Below are 19,863 nucleotides of genomic sequence, written 5' to 3'. Positions count from 1 at the left end.
GGAGGGCCACTTAATGAGTTTTGGTGAGCTGTTGAGAGCTGCAAGGGCGGCCCTGCCCCTTGATAAGCACCCTGCCCCCTGGTCACCATCTTGGAGCCTGACATCCTGCCTCCTAACCCTTGACCTTTGTCACTGGAAATCCGTCCCCTCGACCCCGGCAGTACTCCTTTTAGGAAAGGGGTTTGCCATCTTGGAACCAGAAAAAAAATTATATACTAAAAATCAAACATCCACAATAACATTTTAATTTTATTTTTAAAATATTATTGTTCTGATTTATGTGTGTTTGCATTGTGTATATAGAGGTAATTGCATAATAGTGCAAAATGAAGTCTTACTCTTTTATATTATGGGAGGTGTGGGGGGTATGGGGTTTGTTGAGGGCTGTGGGTGTGTGTGTTGGATGTGTGTGTATGTGGAGTGTGGGGGAGGGTGTGGGGCATGTGTGAATGTGGGTGGGTGGGAATGTGTGGGGGGGTATGTGGGTAGGTATGGGGTTTGCGAGGGGCTGATGGTTGTGTGGAGTGGGAGGGTGTCTGGGTGCATGTGTGTGGTGGGGTATGTGCATGTACAAGTGAGCAGGGCTTCCCTAGAGACGCACAGGTATGTGTGTGTGTGGGGAGTCATTTCCGGGGGTGTGTGAAGGAGGGTGTGGGTGTTTGCTGTGTTTGTGGGGTGTGTGATTGTGTGTGGGAGAGGGTGTGATTGTGGGCTTTGTGGGGGAGGGTTTGAGAGTATGATGGGGTATGGATGGGAGCCCCCGTTTGTGTCCCCATGAGCCAGTCAGCCTCCGCTCCCACCCTGCAACAATCCAGAGCCTGCATGCCCTGTGGCACCTCCCCACCACTGTCAACAGCGCACAGCCCCCAGAGCACCCCACGCCTGCTTTGCACCGCTTGGCTATGGCATGTCCTGCTGCCCCTTGGGCATGCAGCATGACTGGGGCGGCTAGTTCCAGCTGCTGCCACCACTGACCCAAACCTCGCGGTACTGGTGGGGACTTGCACGTGCAGCCCTGATTTGGCATGGCACACCCCGTGCCTGCTCTGGACTTGCCTGTCCAGGCTCACCAGCAGTGGCACTGGGCAGAAACTCTTGCTCAAGCATGGGGAGAAGCAGCCCCTCCCTCTCACCACTGCCGGGCAGTTCTTGGTGCAGCCAACCAGATCCTGCATACCAGGTCACAGCTCCACACGTGGTTCCCACCAGTACCATGGGGCTTGGGGCCAGTGGTGGTGGCAGCTAGAAGGAGCCACCATTGGCTAGGCTGCCTAGAAAGGCAGTCCAGCTGGGGAGCTGTCCCAGCCCCACTGCATGCATGGAGGATGGCAGAACGTGCCATGGCCAGGCGGTGACTGGGCCAGGCGGGACCAAAGGACCCGCTGTGGGCTGGACAAATCCCCTCCGCAGACTGTATTTTCCTCACCCCTGGGCTACTCACATGCTTAAAAATCAGTGCTTGCGTAATCAGAACATTAATGATCACATCCTAATTGGGAAGGGTAAGAGAAGAATCTGGAGCATGAAAAAAGATCCTTGAGGTCTAGTAGCTTGTAGTTTTTCATTACTTCAGCAACACATGACCTTGGTACCTGTCGTCCTTTTTGGATGCTCTTCCTAATACTCATGGCATGGATTATTTTATCTTGGTTCAGTGCAACTGTCCGTTTTCTCTTTCAGGAAGACTTTCACTCTGTTTACAAATCAAAGCTATTTGAATTTCCTTTGGATAACCTACCAGCAGGTATGATTTTTAAAAAATAACCTCTTCTTTTTGTCTTGTCTTAGTTTAATACCAAATTTGTTAATCATATTTCATGTAGTTAATCTTTTCATTTTACTTGATTCTTCTTTTCTGTTCAACTAAAAAGTTTTGGAAGAAAAAGCAGCAAATCAAACTTCACCTGAACTTTTGTATCACTGAATTTTTAATAAGGTCTTTTAAATATGGAATATGTTTATGCTATTATACATATAGCAGATGCTTTGCAGTCTAAAATAATTCCCAGTTGCTAGATATTGATGATCTTTGGTTTCCTCAACCATTAGAGAGGAGTCATCTGCTGGTCCTTGCATAAGTCAAGGTGTAGGACCTTCTAAGTTTTATCCAAGTTCTGATTCTTAATGTCTGTGCCTCAATCTTCATCTCTGTAATTGGCACATACAACAAGGTTTGCATATTTTGAGGTTTACTTGCTTAGTAACGGAAACTGAAAATGGCAGTGTCAACCTTTATTACACGTATATCTCCATAAACACTTTGTATTATGTAAAGAGTTAATGTTTAAAAAATAATGTTTTTTAAATGAACTCATTAATTGAAGCTACATGCAGTAGCATGTACACTTAATTCCTACTACATACAGTGCATCCTAGATAAATCAGACCTGCCCCACCCTGCTGGTTTCTTAAAGAAATAAATTGTCCAGTGTTGGTGTTCTACAATATTGAGATACAGGAGCTATAAAGACTGGGGCCTTCTTGTGCTGAATATTCCATGGACATAGATGAGTCTTGGCGGGCAGTGTTCTTTTGCTCATTGATTTGTGGGAGAAGCTGCAATATTCATAGCACCAGTGAACTTCCATCACAGGCTGTGATGATTTAGTTCCCATATTCCCCTACTTTGTAAAAGTTTTTTTCTAAATAAAAGGTGCCCTTGGTAGATTTGCTCATGTACTGTTGGCTAGCAGTGTAAGGGGGATGACTAGCTCAGAACGCAGTTGAAAATTCATTATGAAACTGACTATACACATGCATCAAAGGTGGTTACTCTTCAGTTGTGGGAAAAGATGCAAAATGGCGTTATAAGCCAAGCAGCATATCCAATATGAGGCCAAATAATGGAGTGCACTCTTGTGTGGGATCTGTTTGGCAGGATGTCCTCTAACAGAGCCAAGATAGGGTGACTGCTGAGTTTGAAAGGAGTCTTTCTAAAGGGGTTACTAAAGCATGAGACATATTGGAATTAGACTTGGGTGTCCTCTGGGCAAATGGATTTCCCTGTGGGAAGCATTGTTTTTTCACATATTTGGGGAAAAATAAATATCAATTTTGATTTTTTTATGATTTTGAGAAGCAATTTTTTGCAAGCAGCAACCTGTTACCTTCAAACAAAGTGTCACATAAGTCTTGCCACCTGTGACATTTTCACAGAAATCTTGATTTGCTTATATTTTGCTGACTTTTGTCATCAAAACTAGAACATTGCTAGCTTTACCAGCAAAACCCCCACATATGCAATCTGAGATAGGGAAGGGCTGCCAATTGATCAACTTGTGGAATATGAATGAAAATAGCTTTTGTATACACATATTTTGCCATGAATATGGCACTAGTCTCATGCCTGCTCATGGTACTTTAGGATCTCACATATAAACAAATTAAAGCAAGAGAATTTCATAACAACATGTTAAACTCTCTATCTGACCCTTCTGCATTCACATGCAATGTTGAACACCTGCCCTGAATTTCAGATGAAAGATTTAACAGTTGTAGAGGAGTTAAGATAGGCTGGAAGGCTTGCTGTCCTGAGTGATAGGCAGGGAAGCAGAGGTGGATGTTGTGGGGTGGAGTTATAAAGTTTTGGGTTGTCATTTGGGGAGTCTATTGTTGTTTCTTATTTTGTGGTTGTTTGTCTTTTATTGTAAGCTTCCCTGAGCCTTTCTGGATAGGGTGGAATATAAATCTATGTGCTATGTCTACTGCCATAGCTGCTAATTTTATGTTCACAGAACACCCCAACATTTTTTCATTTTCTGTTGTTTATGTTGATTTTGTTTTAATCAATAATTTATAATAAATATGTATGTGTAACTTCCATTGCCTGATATGCATCTGTGGGCAGCACCAATGAACCATTTAAGGGTAAAATTCTGATCCCATTAAAATCAATAGCAAAGTTCTTCTGGACTTGAATGGGGCCAGAATTTTAAAAACATGAGCTTTTCTGTCCTTATTTCCTTTACCTGGTACAGTACATTTGCAGTTAGAAGTATACAATATTTCTGACTTTTTGTCTTTTTTAAATTACTGTAGCTGGACTATTTGTCTAATCCTGTCCTAGAATTAGGATGGATATTATAACAAAAAAAGCATATTGCCATGTTCTTTATATCACTAGTATTTTTCTTCTTATTATTGATCTCATTTGTGGAACTTACATGCCCTGAGAAGTTTTATCTTTAATGTCAGGATTTTGTTCTCATCCTTTTTGAGTTCTGTGCCTCAGCTAAGATTTTCAGTCATAGCTACATTGTGAATGCGCATTGATATATCAAGAGCCTTTTATGCTGGCAGTAATAAGCTAACTTCATATCAATACTAATAGAAGCTTACAGTATTCTATTATGGCATTGGCAGCATACCTTTTTATTTTCTTCTGTTCCATGGAAATTAAAAAATATATAGTATTAGCAAAGAGAATATACTGCAGCGTGTGATGACCTGCAGATACTCCATGCTACGGTGTGAATCTGTCAGATTTTGCTGAATGTGGAGGGTTATAACTTTGAAGAGGAAAGCTTCAGGGATAACCCAAGGTGCCCCAAAAACTGATTTAGTAGTTTGAATGGTGGCAGAGAGGTGCGTAATATGTCTTGGTACAGTTCAAGAGGTATGAGTTCAAACTCTGCTCTAGGCTCATGCTGAAGATCACCTGCACTAAAATGGGTACCTGCTCTTTGTTGTGGGGAATAAGGTGGCTGTGGTGAGGCCAGTTATAGCACTCCTTTGTGTGCCATGGCTAAGGATATTGCTTATAAATGATCAGTGTTATTTTATTGTTAAAAATGTACTATTACCACTGGCTTTTTCATAAGAATATAAATATTGAAATTAGTTTATAATTATAAATATAAATTCTGAAATATGCTTTGGTAATATGGCATCAATGCTTTGACTGAATAGACAATTAGGTACAGTGAAAATATCAACAAGTACAACTCTGCCCCCCCAGTACAAACCTATACATTTCAAAACTGTTACTTTTCATTCATTATGAGCTGTAGAGATTGACTAGGGGCTACCTCTCAGTGGCCACCATATCACATGTTAGCTAACAGTATTTTTAAAGACAATCCTGTCCCTTTTATTCTCTCCTGGCAGAATGTGCTATGCTTAGAATTTGAGTTATAATATTGCAGCTAAATATCTTCAAATATATTTGCTCTTCTGTAAGACAAACTGAAAGAGAACAAATAGAATAGATAACAGGGACCTGACTCTATGAACATGACCCTTATACATGTGACTAACTAGTCACATGAGTAAAGCCATTTAGTTTAAAGGAGTTACTTATAGCAGTGAAGTAACCTGGGTAAGTATTTGCAATTTGGTTCCTAGTTCATGAGCTATCATGAGATAGTGTTATTTAATACCTAGTCCTGGTGATTATGTTTTGTTCAATCCCACTGGGAGAAAATGTGTGACATTTTTTCATAAAAATGTGGTTTAATCTCCACTGTTTGAGTGAAATAGGCCAGTCATCTGTATTTTGATCTTACGTTTTTTATTGTCAGAAGCAATTTGTATGGTCATCCTTGTCACATTGCAGCGATTGTAGTCCTTTCAATTTCTTAAGCTACATTATCTTTTTAGCCTGGTGTTTTATTCATATGCAGAAATACCATCTTTCACGCACCACATATGCAAAATCACCAGAAGTGGAAATGTGAGAGAAGTTTAAGACTAGATGTGCAACCAAATGACTTATGAGTGCTTTACAAAGCCAAACTGGGGGCAAAGATTATTTGAATTGAAAGTGCCTTGCTTTGCACAACCCTAGCCGTAATATTATTCCTCTCGGTCACATTAAGACCAAATTGAAAACCTGAAAGAAGATTTCAGCTACTGATAACTAAAAGGATATTCAAAAGTTGGAACAAATGCAGAGAAGGGAAGCTAGACTATTAAAGAGGACACAGTATTAGATGAGATTGCTGAAATTAAGTATCTGTAGCTTCAAAGAAAGGTGATTAAGGACATAAGAAAATAAATGAATTTGAGACCTATTAATGCAAGAAAAAAATTTCTGTTTATATAAAATATATTGGAACCAGGAATAATAAATCTAAAATGAAAGAAGGAAAAATTCAGGTGGGAAATTAAAAATGATGAGGACTAATGTTGTCTCCTGTTTAGTTCATACTAGTCCCCTCATCATCTCATGGCTTTCTCTACATGTTACATACATTATGCAATTACCTAGTTAATTGTGCAAATTAACTATGGTGCCTTAAATGTTTCAACCAACTATAAAGTTATTGCTGGAAATGTGTAATAACTTTATAGTTGGTACCTATCCAGGTTTAATTTGCATGTGTAGCCTGTGCCCTGTGGCTGGGAGCCCCATCAGCTGTTTGGAGCTCTCAGCTGTGCGTGCCCATATAGATTGTAAGGCCGGAAGGGACCTTGGAAGATCATCAGGTCCAGCCCCCTGCACCAAGCAGGAAAGATAACTGTGGATCAGGTGACCCCAGCAAGGTGAGTATCTAGTCGTCTCTCAGAGATTTCCAGGGTAGGTGACTGCATCACCTCTGGAAGGAACTTATTCCACACTCTGGACACCCTGACTGTGAAGAAGTTTATCCTAATGTTGAGCCTGAATCAATCTTCCAGGAGTTTGTGGCCATTACTCCTGCTTTTCCCCTTGGGTGCCCTGGTGAACAGCTGCTCACTGAGCCATAGATGTACTCCTCTAGGGTAGCAGTAAGCTGCTACCAGGTCCCCTCTCAGCCTTCTTTTCCTCAGACTGAAGAGCCCCAGATCCCTCAGCCTTTCCTCATATGGCTTGCCTTTTAAGACTCTGATCATAAGGGTGGCTCTTCTTTGGACTCTCTTAAGCTTGTCCACATCCTTGTTACAATGTGGTGCCCAGAACTGGACACAGTTCTTAAGTTGGGGTCTCACCCATGCTGAGTAGAGCAGAAGAATTACCTCCTTGGTTTTGCTGGAGATGCATTGATTGATGCATGCCAGAGTATTATTTGCCATACTGGCTACAGCATTGCACTGCTGGCCCATATTCATTCTGTGGTCTATTATTAACCCCCAGGTTCCTTTCATTCATGGTGCTAGTCATTTTGGTGCCGCCAAGCCTGTAGGTGTGTATGCACCCTCATGCCTGGAAGTTCCCAGCTGATGCTGGCGACTAGCCATGGGAGCACATGTCCCCACAGCTGGAAGCTTTCTCAGCTGACAGGGTTCCCAGTTTTGGGGGCTCCCCATGCACCAACACGACTGGGAGACTGCAGCACTTGCCATGTCCCAGTGGCAGGGGTACATGGGGTGCCCCTGCAGCTGGAAGCCCAGTCAGCTAAGAGGGCTCCCAACTGTGAGAACATGCTTCTTTCTGGTGCAGGGGGAGCCCAGGAACCAGGCAACAAGGTGTGATGAGATTAGGGTGACCACCTTTTAAAAATGTAAAGGTAGGACACATGCCTGCCTACCCTCCCTCCTCCCCTTTTCTCCCCCCGCCCCCCAGCCTCTGCTGGCGGCACAGCGGAAGCAGAGTTGAGTGGGGCAAGGGCAGATGCAGGCTGTCCACTGCAGGCTCAGGGCTCTCCACCTTGCTGCCTTTCCCTGGTAGCCCTGTGCTGGCTGTGTGCCCCCTGTCCACCTGGCAGCAGTGGGGGGGCACAGCTCCACGCTGTGACCACCCCTGCTGCTGCTGCTGGTCAGGCAGGGGGCACATTGCCATGGCAGCGTGGCCAGTGTGGGGCTATCAGGGGAGGAAGCCAGGGCAGGGAGCCCTGAGCATGCAGTGGGCAGCCTGCATCTGCCCTTGCCCCATGCACAAATCTGGGGGGGGGTACATGCCCCCCTGGGGGGGGTGCAGTGGTGGGGAGTCACCCCTTCATGCCACGCACCCCCTGGATGAGCTGTCCATGGCTCTGTCCCATTTCCTGGCCTGGGCCCCATGCACCAACCTGGCTGGGCAGTACCTCCACCCTCTGCCCCACTCCCTCCCTCACCATGGGGACTTGATCTGCCCTCCCCTTCAGTACTCCCTTTCTTCCATAGACCTACCTTCAGAGAGCTGGTCTCCACAAAGTCTGGCTGTATTCCTAGCCACGTGCATGTATGTGGGCTCACACATGCCCATGATGCTCCCTGCATCCCACTCCCGGCAGCCCCTTGCAGGCTGGAACACTGCCAGCCTGCAAGGGGAAACTAACCGTTTCCCAATCCCTGTACAATACTGCAAATCTGGGAGAAATACTTTCTCGGAATCATGCATCCTGGAACTAGGACTGTCCCACCCAAGTAGGGATGGGTGGTCACCCTAGATGGGAACTGACTTGCAATCCCACAATCACATCTCCTGCCATTTACATGTAGTACAGCAGGAGGTGTGATTGTGTGGATTGTGAATTGTATGGATTCCCCTTTTTTCTTGTGACCAGCAAGTAAAATGAAATTTGGCTAAAGAATAAACTACTTAGTGTTTCTGATAAGAGATTTTCAAAGCTGCTGACAAGGTAGAATTAATTTAGGGGAATATTAAATTTGTTGTGGATACTGTCAGTATCCCAAAGGTTTAGCTCAATCCCCATGTCATTCTGTGAAAAAAATGACTCTCAAATCACGTGTTCACTTTGTTTCCTTTTCATGGTAATATATGCAGACAGTACAAGAGTGGGGTGAACTGATTGCTGAATTAATGAAAATATGATTAATTTCATGGTAGCACCATACAAAATTACAGTTACAATAACTGGAGTCTTAGTCTTAGAACACCGGTTACACCTTCTATGGTATGATACCCACATAATGGTTGTTTTAATAAAACTTTATTATTAATAAAGTTTATTCAGACTTTTTATTCATACTCTGTTGTTAGGAAAGCACCTGTAACATTGTCCCCTGTCTAGGTAAATATTCAAAAAGTACAATTGTTATCTAATTTAAATATGAAAAAAAATGCCAAGTGAAATGATATACTTTTTTTGTAAAACTAAAGACTTATCTCATTGTGCTTTCCATATAGAATTCAAGCAAATGAACACTACATCACAGAAGTTTGTTGTAAAGTCAAGACACAAAAGGAGTAGAAGACAGGTATGAGCTGATATACTAATTTATACTGTTAAGGTTGGCTTACAGCTATTGAGCTCTGAAGATAAAATCCTATTGTTTCTGTCATTTTGACGTATGAGATATGAATAAACAAATAATAAAGGGAGGCAAGGAATTTCACTAGCATCCATGGGCAAATCCAGGATTTTGTAAAGGGGTGCAGGAGCAGCAACCAACATTTCAGGGATGGTTGCACCCTCACTCCTAGCTCCTTTCTACCCCTGAATAGGCAAACCACACCACAGGAACATCAGATGAGGATTTCTTTTAAGTCCCCAAATCAAGTAAGATATCCCTCTCTCCCTCCATTCCTCTTTGTGCTCAGTGGCATGCCCCTCTGGGGACAGTGGCAGTGGTGGGCAGTGGAAGGAAGGAATGGGACAGGAAGAAAGGGGACATGCCACTGAGGGAAAGGGAAGGGGGGGACTTCTTGAATCTTGCATTCTTGAAGGAGGGAATCTGATTCAGAGATTTAAAAAAAGCATCAGCTGCTGCTCCCATGGCATTGCCTGAAACAGAGGTGTCACTGCACTCCCATCTTGATCCACCTCTGCTAGAGGCTTTTTGGAAACAGCTGAAAAGTGGGGGAAACTGAGGAGGAGGAGGAAGCAGCATTTCAAGAGTGCTGCATTCACTTGGAAAAGTTCACAATTGTCTCATGATCTCTGAACTAAACATAAGACTAAAGGCTAAAAGAAGTGGCAAACACATATTTATCACCTTGAAAGTAAACAGGCAATAAAAGAATTTGTCACATAAATGATTTTTGTGAACACCACTCTATACCAGATAGTGCTAAAGGGATTTGCTGCTTTTTCATAAACAGCATGCAGTAGCTGTAGATCTATAGCAACAATCATGACATAATAATCCTTGTGGGAAAAACCAGAGAAAACAAGGACAACACAGCTGTGAATATCTGTAAACTGGAAGGAAATGAGGCACTAAATTGACTGTGAAGTAATGATTGATTTAGAATTTGAACAGATAATACAGCCTTTTAAGTGCTTTTCTAGCTAAGAGCTGCTTTCTTTTTATATCAGTGTTGTGATTTCCTAGCTGATAGCGAACTGTTTCTAAAGATACAGTTGCTGTTTAGGATTTAAAAAAAAATTAGGAGTTCTTGTTTTGTTTTGTTTTTTAAGCGTTTATCAAGCTCTGGAGAAGATGGGGCAGGGAACACTTACCATTTTTAAAGTAAATACCTATCATTCTTCCACTAGCCCTCCAAAAACTTTCTAGATTAATTTTGGAATTAAGGTGTGTCAATTTGTGGTTTACAAGCATAGACAGGTAGAACAACAATGCAAACACACAATTATTTTTGTAATGTTAGATTTTGAAATAAAATAAGTGAAATGATGGAAGCATAGTAGTATGATTTATACCTGAGACCAGAATAAAGGAAATAAATTATTCTTCTTGCTGTAACAAATTGAGATTTGTTTTCCATAAAGATTTAAACAAATATTGAATGTTAATGTTTCTGCAGGTTCGTCAGATTCCACATAAAGTTGAGGAGGAAACAAAATACATTGAGCTAATGATTGTTAATGATCATCTAATGGTAAGACTTATATGCTTTGCTACTTAAAATTTATTAATATTTTAAAGTTGTCTTAAGCCTCTGAGACAAAAATAATTAGGCATTCTGTGTTGCTAGAATGTAAATTCAGCCTACATCTTCAAGACAATTGATTCTGACCTTGTATTACTATTGTGTAACTACATAGAAAATGCTCTTGATTTTCACCAAGATAAATGAGAACAATCTTAGATTAAATATGAAGAACTAGAATCTTGGACAGTAGTTTCCTGTGTTTCTGGACTCAAAGCAGATCACGTTTCTTTCATACTGTTTTGGATATTATTATGCTTACCACTAATAACCATGGAAATCAATAATGTTTGCGTATTGATGACAGACAGATTTATAATGACTGCATTTATTGAGACATCAAAATACACCAATAGTATATTTTATTGTTAAACAAGTACCTTTCCAGAGAGCAAGTACTTTTTGACACAGCTGAGAAATACACAAACCAGAGCCAATAGCTGGGCACTAAAGCTAGGCATTTTCAAAGAAGTAAAGTTTTCATAGTGATGAGAATTAATCCTTGGAAAGAGTAGGTAGTTAGCTGTGTTAGTTTAAAGTCAGGTAGAAGTTAAGGCAGGGTAGCACCTTAGAGACTAATCAATTTAAAGGTGCTAGGAAGATGGTCACCTACAGAAACTTATCCCTCTCTAAAGCAGTTAGTCCCTAAGGGTGCCTGTACATGAGTGTGGAGGCTGCTTAGCCATGCTATAATTACCGAGCATTGGAATAGACTCAGTTAACCAAGTGTGCTGGAGAGTGGTAGTTATTGTGCTCCAGCAGTCTTCCACGTCTTGTGTATCAGCGTCTCCATGCTTCAAAATGGCAGCAGGGGCACTTGAACTATAGTTCATTCAATGAGCTTTAGTTAAGTGCCCCTGCTGCCATTTTGAAGCGTGAGGATGCTGATACATGAGATGCTGTGGCATGTTAATTAGAGTGGCTGCTCTAATTAAAGCGCCCCCTCCCCCACCCCTGGAGCATGTGTAAAAGTGCCCTAAGTTGCTGCCTTGCCCTACCTTCTGACTAATCTTCAGAAATAAAGGTAGTGACTCCACTTCTTAAAATCTTTAGATAGGGATGGAATTCATTTCTGAAAGATATGCTTTAGTTAAACCCAAATTATTATGCACAATAGAAGTAAGCGGATAAAATTCTGTGACAAGTGAATCTCTTAACAGGAGATTGCATGAGATAAGTTAGGAATCCCTTATGATCTTAAACTCTATAAATATATCAGTTGTATCCATCTTCTCTGCTAAGTCTAGTATGTTTTGAGGAGTGCCCAAATTTGCAAACATGCCCATCAAGTTGTAAAAGGAATACACTGTTATCCTTGGGTGATTTAATCCTTTGACAGCATTATTTGGTGAACAAAGCTTAATTTCTTAAATCACAGAGGAAAATGTTGGATGCTATTCAACATTTCCTGAATTATTGTGTTCAAGCCTGGAAAGTACGTCCACAGCCTGGACAATGGTACGTGTTCTACCCAACTGAACAGATCTGATTCCTCCAAAGGCTAGTGCTTCTTATATTATGATATTTATGGATATTATCAGTCAGTCCACTATTCTCCTGCACAGACTGCAGACAGAGGTTTGCAAATGAATTATTTTCTGTTGGGTTACAATATTTTTGGTAAAGGGTCTGAGGCAATGTAACTGAGGCAGGGGTGACTGGGATAGCAGCCCCAGGTACCGCTTTTGTAGGAGGGGTGCAGAAGCAGCCATTGTCACAGTAGTAGCTAATTGTACAGCTGCAATCAGCATGGCAGGAGCCGGCGCTGCCCTGAGTGCTGTGCAACCTCGGTGGGTGCAGCGCTGTGCTGCTAAGCCTCTGAGATTAACCCAGTCATTATGACTTTGCCTGCACTCTGTATCTGGAGCTATGATTATGGAAAATTAGTTACAGTATTGGCAGTGTGCTTTGGGCTAGCATTTGAATAACCATGGGCATTGTGAGATGCAAAGTGCCTTTTAATGGTCACACATTCTGTTGTTGAATTTTCAGACACTTCAAACTTAAGAATGTTTCAGTAACTGTGTCCATCTTATCACTTTTCCTGTTTTTTGCTGAGTCTGCAAACAGCAGTAACCTAAAATTGGTGAATTTCTTCTTATCTGAGGTATTCCAGTATGCACTGAGCTACTGACATCACAGCCCTCATAAATCAGTGTTGGAATCTGGCTGTTCAGAGTCAAGAAGTTGATTCAACGTTTCATTAGCCCTATAACACCACTTGTCTCACTTTTTATTTAATAGAATATGTTATAAGCGTCACAACTTATACAAAACCATCAAATATTGAGGAAGACTAAATAGACATAACTTATCTATAGCTGGCTGCCATGTTCTGTCTCTGGTAGATGCAACACAGCAAGGTGTGTTGTGGCAGCGGAAAATAAACAATCTTGTGCAAAGATGCTTATTGCCTGGTGATTTAGATCCAAACTTTGCCTTCCCTTGAATTTTGTATAGGCTGGTAATGTATAAAAAGTACCTTTTTATTAATTTCTCTATTTTGGAAAGAGAGATTTATATTAAAAAGCCAAAAGCAATCTCCCTATTGTGAGGAGACCATCCTAAACAAAACATGAGCACCCAATGATGAATTTCTAGGAGCAGTTACTTCTAAAGATATGCTTACATTTACTGGAGTGAAAACAAGGAAATAAACTAAAAGTCATAGTATTTTTGTCTGCTTTAGATAATTTATTGATATCAGTATATTCTGAAAAAGACAAAAATCAGCTGCAAAGATATATTTATCTTTAAATCCCAAAGCCCCTTTCAAAAGGAGGGAGGTGGGGGGTGGGAAAGCATCATCCTTCTAATTTTTAAGATGGGTCAATGGAGATTGATTTTTCTGAAGAACTAAGTATCTGCAGAGCCCTTGATTTTTTTAAACTTGTTAGAGCTCAGCACATCTTGAAGATCAGCTCTGTGTAGTTTGCCCAAGGCCACACAGTAAATCACTGCCAACTGAAGCGAAAAAAAAATGAAGCAAAAAAGGTAGTTGACACAGTGACCTTGGAAAAAATCTGAACACATGAGTGAAAAGAATAATTAAATACTATTATTTTTAAAACATTATTTTAAAGTCTTTGTATGTCTGCTACCTCATCCCAAAATAAATGTTATCAAAGGTAAAATACTTCTTCAGCACTTTTTTATAGCAGAACTACCAATATTGAAGTATTTGCATTTAAGGATCCTTTCATGCCCCCTAAAATATAAGTTGGGAAATACTGTTCAATTGTATTGTGCTTGGTAAAATAAAAAAAGGGCAAGTCAGATCTCGAGTAAGGATTATTGTGAGCTCAGGCTTAAAAAACAAAATGACAGATGATAGTGTAACACCCCAAAAGAGGTAATTTAAAAAAAGATTCTTATGAATGCATCCAGTTCAAAACAAAGAATTAGTTTATGCTTTAGAAAGTATTCCTTTTTAAGAATAAATATGTTCATGTTTCCTAGGTATTCTTTAACAGATTCTACATTTAGAAAAATTTACACTGATGCTGGATTTTATGTACTGAAAATAGTTTTACACAGTGCTTAGAGCATGTGCATAAATCTTTGGAGGACTGAGGTCTGAATTTTATGTTCAAGCCTTTTCCTTAGTGCTCTGTACATTTTATTTTATTTCTGTGTTCTACCACCTTTTCTCGACTATCCTTGTGCCTGACTTCTCCTTCATGTCATTTCTCTCATGGTTATTTTGTCTCACGTTTTTTTTTCATCATGTTTTCTTCCATCTCTTCCTGAGTGTATTTTTCTTTTGACCTAGTCTCTCTTTCCCAGGTTGTTACAGTAGTATCTTAGGTGGGTACAGGCATTCATTTCTACTGGTAAGAATTTCTCCCTAGCTGGAGAGTTACACATGCCAGCTCTCCAGTCAGGGACCACAAGAAGGCTGCTCCCTGGGCTATCACTGCTTTTAGGGGAGTTCATTACCTGGCAGCCTGCCTTCTCCCCTGCCTGGGAAGGAGGAAGACTGTCAATAGACAGCCACCCTGGTTTTAAATTGCCTCTTCAGCAGCTCAGATGAGCTGCACACCAGGTGATTTAAAATCAGAGGAACAAAGAAGCGCGGCTAGGGACAACTTCTTTGAAACTGGGTCCTGGCTCCCCAGCTGACCTGGGTGGGTTGTCAGGGAGTCAGAGGACTGTGGGATGCAAGTGTCTTTCCCTCCTGAAAAGTGTACAGGCATTCAAGTCATATCAGGAGGAGGAAGATCTTTCTTGTAAATAACCTATCTAACATCTTGTGGAGGAGACAGTTTTCTTCTGCAAGAAATCTCTTGATTGTCCCTTCATCTCTCTTTTTTGTGGTGGGAGAAAGGCTTTTCTCTTAGCACAAAAGGAATATCTGTACATTGCCTTAATCTCCCTTTCCTCCTACCCAGGTCAAAAACTACATAGTTCTTTGGCTTATTCCTCTTTTCTGCCTCCTGCTCAGCAAAACAGTCTTTCCTTTTTCCTATCTACAGTTTGAAGCTTGGAAACTCTGGATTTCAGACACTCTCTGGGCTGCCTGGTACTGGCTGGGAAAATATTTCAAAGAACTCCACAGCAGCCAGGCTGCAGGAGGTCTGAGGCATGTGTACAGTGTGGAGTTCCCAGCTGTTTATGACTGGGTGGAAAAAATGAAGATTTTTTCTAAATAGTTTTTCCAGGCTTGTAGTTTCCTGAAACCTTTGGGGAATTTTTTGAGGCATGGTTTTTGTCATGGCACCTAAGGGATATATTATTTTGGCTGACCTAATCACTATGTACAGGCATGGTATAAAAACTGCAAACCACCCAATAGAGGCTAGACAGGTGGTAAGGCGAGGGCTTTGGCAGCCCCACAGGGACATATGGAAGCGTTTCAGAGCTTCAGGGATTGCATATTCCAGCTGCTCTCACTGATATTCCAGAGTGGTTAAAGGGAGATTGTTTTTATGGTCCACTTCTGGTGGGTGTTTAATATGGTAATAATAAACAGTATATATTACTTTTCAAGAGCAGGAAACATGGACCTGATTTTCAGCAAGTGCTGGGCACCCTTTCAGAGTGTTTTAGGTTGGTTTCCAAAACTGTTAGACACATCAAAAAAACTTGGTTTAGGTGTCTTAGGCTTTTCTAAAGTATTTGTCACTGTAACATTTAAGCACATTAAAGGTACAGAATTATATGAGGGCTGTTCAATAGGTAGAAGGATTTGGGAAGGTTATGTTGCATAGGAAATGTCACCTTTATAGAATAATATTGCAGTGTTCTAATGTTGCTGTATCATTACAAACGGGATTTGAGACGCTTACTGTGAAGTACTACAATTTTTTATAAGGAAAGACAGGTAGGGATTTGGGACAGAATAATTTCAGGAAAATGTGTTTAGATATATTAGACTGCAAGTAGACAGATTAATATTGACTACATCTGCAAAGCAGTTTCAGGAAAGGGTACTGAAATCATGATAGCATATGCCATATTGGCATTTGACTGTTATCTACTAATAGTTCATGGTTTTAAGGTTGTAATAATGATAACAATTTCAATAAAAATACTTCCATAGAAATTCTACAGCATCTTCACCAAAGATCTTAACTTTCCAAATATGTATTAATTGATCCTCCCAATACTGTAGAATGCATATTTGAATAATTTTAACTGTTTTAAATTATAATCAGTCCAAAAGATAAACAGCTTGCACACAGCTTTTCCTACAGGTAAATTCATTTTTAAATGCTTTTCAGATCACCCAAAATGCATTTATAACTTTTTTCTGTTTGTTTTCAGTGTAAAAAACACCGGTTATCAGTTGGCCATACCAACAGCTATGCTAAGTCAGTTGTGAATATGGCAGATTTAGTAAGTATTACTCAGTTTAATGTTTTTTTTTTACATGTGTTGTGAATCACATGGTTATAATGCTGTAGAAAATGACAGTTCACAGATAATTATAATATTAAGTTATGTGTAGATTTCAGACATTTATTTAGGCCACAGTCTATCAAGGGATATGTGCTTAAAATATGTAAGAGGAATAATTTTCTTCCCTTCATGTGCTGAGCTGACTTCTTATTCAGATTTTTAAAGCACATCTTACAAGGAGAGACTACTTATTCAGAGTACCATATTAATTACTGCTGAACCTTACAAGGCATCTGGAACAAGAGTACACTAAAATTTATGAGGAAAATAAGTATTTTACTCAATATTGAGAAATACTGTGGAAACCCTACAAAGAGTTGGCTTTCAGGGCTATAAATAATAGAAGGGAATAGTGCACATTCCTCACTCTAGAACTATTTCCAAGGATTTAAAAATCAAACTATTCTTATTCTTGGAAATCTTTGGTTTGGGAAATTCACTCCGCAATAGCGAGAGGTTGTCCAGGTTTCTGGAGAGTTGCTCAGAGTCAAAATAAACACGACTAAAGAACCGCATGACAGTCAAAATAGTAGTGCTAAATCTATCACTGAGATTCATTGAACACTACGAAATACGGATAAACCCTGGGCTTTTCTGAACTCAAAGCTTTAAGGTATTCAAAGTCTTGTGTGGTCCTTCAGAAATTTGTATCAAAACTAACGTTCATTTTTCACAAAAGTTTTAAGACATGCTGGAGGCCTTCATAAGATTTTTCAGTTGGCAAGGAGCATTTTGGTGTTTGACTATTGTGAGCTCATTAGCATACAGAGCTCATTAGAGGATTTGACCCTAATCTAGATTTTAGCTGAAGTACTTTTTATTTTAAAAAAAGGCAAAATTGGTGATCTTCAGGGAACTAAATGTTCATTACCATAGATTACGTACCAAATTACCTAAAAAATATAAGTTGTTACCAAAAGGGAAAAAGAAGTTACTACATTATATTCAATATAATATATTTGTTCATTCTGTTAATATACTAGATATATAAAGAACATCTAAACACCAGGATAGTATTGGTTGCCATGGAAACCTGGGCCACTGATAACAAGTTCACCATATCTGAAAACCCACTGGTGACCCTTCGTGAGTTTATGAAATATAGGAGGGATTTTATCAGAGAGAAAAGTGATGCAGTTCACCTTTTTTCGTACGTAACTTCGTATGATATTTTATTACTATTTCTTCATTCCGTGGGGGGATGTTATCACAAGTGGCTGGCATATCTTTATATTATCTATGCAATCTACAGTAATGCAAACAGTACCGCATAAGAATGCCAAAGCGGGGGGAGGGGAATTAGAGCAGTACACAAACTAAGCACAAACTGCATGCACTGTGAAGTCTGGTTGTCTTGCATACTAGTTGCCAGCACAGATACCCTGATGGTTAATGCATGGCACTTGTTGCAGTTCTGCTTCTTTCAAGCTCTGATGAGGGGCCATTATCACAATGTTACTGGGAGTTCTGATTAAAGGGCTCAGTATATATTACTGAATATTCAGCATGTTGCAGGATTACTGAGGTTTTCTGTTGCCTCCAAATAATTTATTTTCAAAAAATGCATGATCTGTAAGACTCACACTGAGTATTTTTGCTGGGAAAAATATTTTTTGACCTTGTCTAAGTATTTGAACTGTTTTGGCACTGTGATTAATGTAATAAAATACAATAAGTACAGGAGCAATAATGCAATAGCACCGTTTCATGGTTGAGACACTGGGTTGGGACTCAGTTCGTGCTTGTGTGTGACCTTGGGCAAGTCATGTGGGCTTTGTCTACACTGTCTCTGTGCCATACCTGGGATGGCCACAGAAAAGCACACCCTGCCACCTACTCTCCTCAGTGTGCACCAAATTCCCATACTGAGGCACTGCAGCTGTTTCATAGTACATATCAGGAAGCACACCCAAGCCAGAGAGTCTGAAAACAGTGCTCAAGTATGACCCTCAGAGCTGCTATAAACCAGCTACCACACCTCATTTCCAGAATGTGGTGCTCCATTCCAGAGGTTGGAGTGCATATGCTCTGTTTCTTTGGTCATGGGCTCAGTATGGAGACAGTGTGGGCATAGAGCTAGGGCCCCAACCCCAGTTGGTACCTTTAGATTTTAGTATAATGCAAATAATAATTGAAATGAAAGTCTGAAGATATTGAAATCATGGGTAATCTAAAAATCAAAATCTAAGATTGTGTGTTTTCAGAAGGGATGTAAACACTAGAATTGGGAGGTCAGGATGGCTGGTTGCAGTGGTTTCTTCTGGCCTTGGAATGTGTGCATAGCCCTGTTCATTCCTTTTTTCATGGCTTTTCGGAGAACAGGAGACTGTTTACCTTGTCATGTTGATAAAATGTATAACTCGGCATTAAGACAATGATTGTAATCAAATCGTATGCATCAGGGCTTCTTCTAGTCATCTCCGGGGATCAGGAATTTTTTTTCTTTGATGCATCTGATCAATGTGAAGGCTTTTGTGTTTTTTCCATCTTGCTTGGAAGCATCAAAGAATGGCCAGACCTAGGGGTGGGACAACAGATGGGGTGGATCAGTGCCATAGGGTGGTTTGGAGAATCCTCTTTCTTGAATTATGGCATCATAGGAAAGTAGGACTGAAGGGAACCTCACAAAGTCATCTAGTCCAGCTTCCTGCTCAAGGCAGGATCATCCCTAAACAATTCCAGCCAAATGTCTGTCTTTGTTGAATTTAATCTGGTTGATTGAGGACAACTTTTCCAGTCTATCGAAGCCATTCTGGATCCTAGCCTTACCCTCCAGGGTGTTTGCAACACCACCCAACTTGGTGTCATCTACAAATATGCTAAGTGTGCACTCAGTCCCATTGTCCAAATCATCAATGAAGATATTAAACAATACTAGACACAAGACAAATACCTGGGGAACCCCATTTGATACCTCCTCCCAACTAGACATTGAGCCATAGATGACTTCTCATTGAGCATGATTATCCACCGTACAGTACTTTTGTCTAGTCTGTATTTCCTTAGTTTGTTGATAAGAATGTTGTGGGAAACAGTGTCAAAAAGCCTTGGTAAATTCAAGGTATCTACTGCTCTCTCCACATCCATGGAGACTGTCACCTTATCGTAGAAGGAAATAGAAGGATGACTGGCTGTGGTTACTTTCAGGTGTGGTTAGGGTCATACTAATCACCAGTTTTGGGGTCAGGAAATAATTTTCCCATGGGTCTGTTTGGCGTTTTTTAACTTCTTCATCATAGAGTGTGGATCATTGGCTAGCATCAGCA

The 19,863-nt window shown here is 40.6% G+C and overlaps 1 protein-coding gene across 19 annotated transcripts in view; it reads left to right on the top strand.

Moving 5' to 3' along the window:
- Window positions 1-19,863, top strand: part of ADAM22 (ADAM metallopeptidase domain 22) — a 262,391-nt gene that overhangs the window by 172,305 nt on the left and 70,223 nt on the right. For all 19 annotated transcript variants that reach the window (XR_009462659.1, XR_002093669.2, XM_059729028.1 and 16 more), the window contains exons 7-11: window positions 1,681-1,744; window positions 8,990-9,060; window positions 10,571-10,645; window positions 16,463-16,534; window positions 17,581-17,747. Coding sequence is in view for 17 of the 19 variants with exons in the window: in XM_059729028.1 (XP_059585011.1) it covers window positions 1,681-1,744; window positions 8,990-9,060; window positions 10,571-10,645; window positions 16,463-16,534; window positions 17,581-17,747 (449 nt within the window). In the remaining 2 variants the exon portion in view is untranslated. The remainder of the gene's footprint in view (window positions 1-1,680; window positions 1,745-8,989; window positions 9,061-10,570; window positions 10,646-16,462; window positions 16,535-17,580; window positions 17,748-19,863) is intronic.

Source organism: Alligator mississippiensis, chromosome 5, assembly GCF_030867095.1.
Source record: "Alligator mississippiensis isolate rAllMis1 chromosome 5, rAllMis1, whole genome shotgun sequence".
Taxonomy (NCBI): domain Eukaryota; kingdom Metazoa; phylum Chordata; order Crocodylia; family Alligatoridae; genus Alligator; species Alligator mississippiensis.
Note: the sequence above shows the minus strand (reverse complement) of the source record. Positions and strands in the feature narration are given on the sequence as shown.